Source organism: Brassica oleracea, unplaced genomic scaffold (genome assembly GCF_000695525.1).
Source record: "Brassica oleracea var. oleracea cultivar TO1000 unplaced genomic scaffold, BOL UnpScaffold04272, whole genome shotgun sequence".
Classification (NCBI taxonomy): Eukaryota; Viridiplantae; Streptophyta; class Magnoliopsida; order Brassicales; family Brassicaceae; genus Brassica; species Brassica oleracea.
In genome coordinates this window covers 1-1,002 of record NW_013620796.1, presented here as the reverse complement: position 1 = coordinate 1,002, position 1,002 = coordinate 1, and the positions used below count along the sequence as shown (strand labels likewise).

General features: G+C 48.0%; 1 protein-coding gene across 1 annotated transcript; it reads right to left on the bottom strand.

The window, feature by feature from the left end:
* Positions 1 to 82: 82 nt before the first annotated feature.
* Positions 83 to 934, bottom strand: LOC106321969 (the record flags this gene model as incomplete). The annotated part of the gene is made up of 2 exons (XM_013760178.1): positions 638 to 934; positions 83 to 523 (listed from the first exon to the last, which is right to left on the bottom strand). Coding segments are annotated over exons 1-2 (738 nt in total), but the record flags the coding sequence as incomplete, so codon positions are not given.
* Positions 935 to 1,002: the final 68 nt, after the last annotated feature.

Below are 1,002 nucleotides of genomic sequence, written 5' to 3'. Positions count from 1 at the left end.
CAGGCTGATGGGGGATCGCTTAGGGGAATTTCTTCACCCTCTGCGATTGTGGAGTCAGCAAGGTAATGCTTGATGCACTGACCATTGACGCGAACTCGTCTCCCTTTCTGTCCAGCAACATAACAGCTCCGTAAGGGTGGACTTCCTTAATGGTGAAGGGTCCGGACCATCTAGATTTCAGCTTGCCTGGGAACAACCTAAGTCTGGAGTTGAAGAGCAAGACCTTATCGTTTGGTTCGAAACGTCTGGCAATGATTCGCTTGTCATGGTCGGCTTTGGTCTTCTCCTTATAAGTTTTGGAACTCTCATAGGCAAGGTGTCTTATCTCTTCCAGCTCATGGACATGGATCATGCACCTCTCATTTGCTGGCTTGATGTCGAAATTCAGTAACTTGACCGCCCATGCAGCCTTGTATTCAAGCTCGACAGGAAGATGACAAGCCTTACTGTAGACCAGGTGATAGGGGGTGGTCCCTAGCGACGTTTTGTAGGCTGTTTTGTAGGCCCAGAGAGCATCGTCCAGCTTAAATGACCAGTCTTTGCGCGAGGTATTGACAGTTTTCAAAAGAATGTTCTTGACTTACCTGTTGGAAACTTCAACCTGTCCACTCGTCTAGGGGTGATAATCGGTATCCACCTTGTGTTTCACCCCATTCTTCTTCAATAGGCCCTGAAATGCCTTGTTGATGTAGTGTGTTCCGCCATCGCTAATGACAACTCTAGGCACCCCAAATCTCGGAAAGATGATGGAGCTGAACATCTTAATCACCACTTTTGCATCATTAGTGGGACTCACCACTGCTTCTACCCACTTGGAGACATAGTCAACGGCGACCAGGATGTACTCGTTCTTGAAGGACGGAGGGAATGGTCCCATGAAGTCGACTCCCCAACAGTCGAACACCTCAACTTCTAAAATGTAATTCTGAGGCATTTCATTCCTTTTGTTGATGTACCCAAGTCGCTGGCATGCATCGCATCGAGCTATGTAGGCGTGAGCAT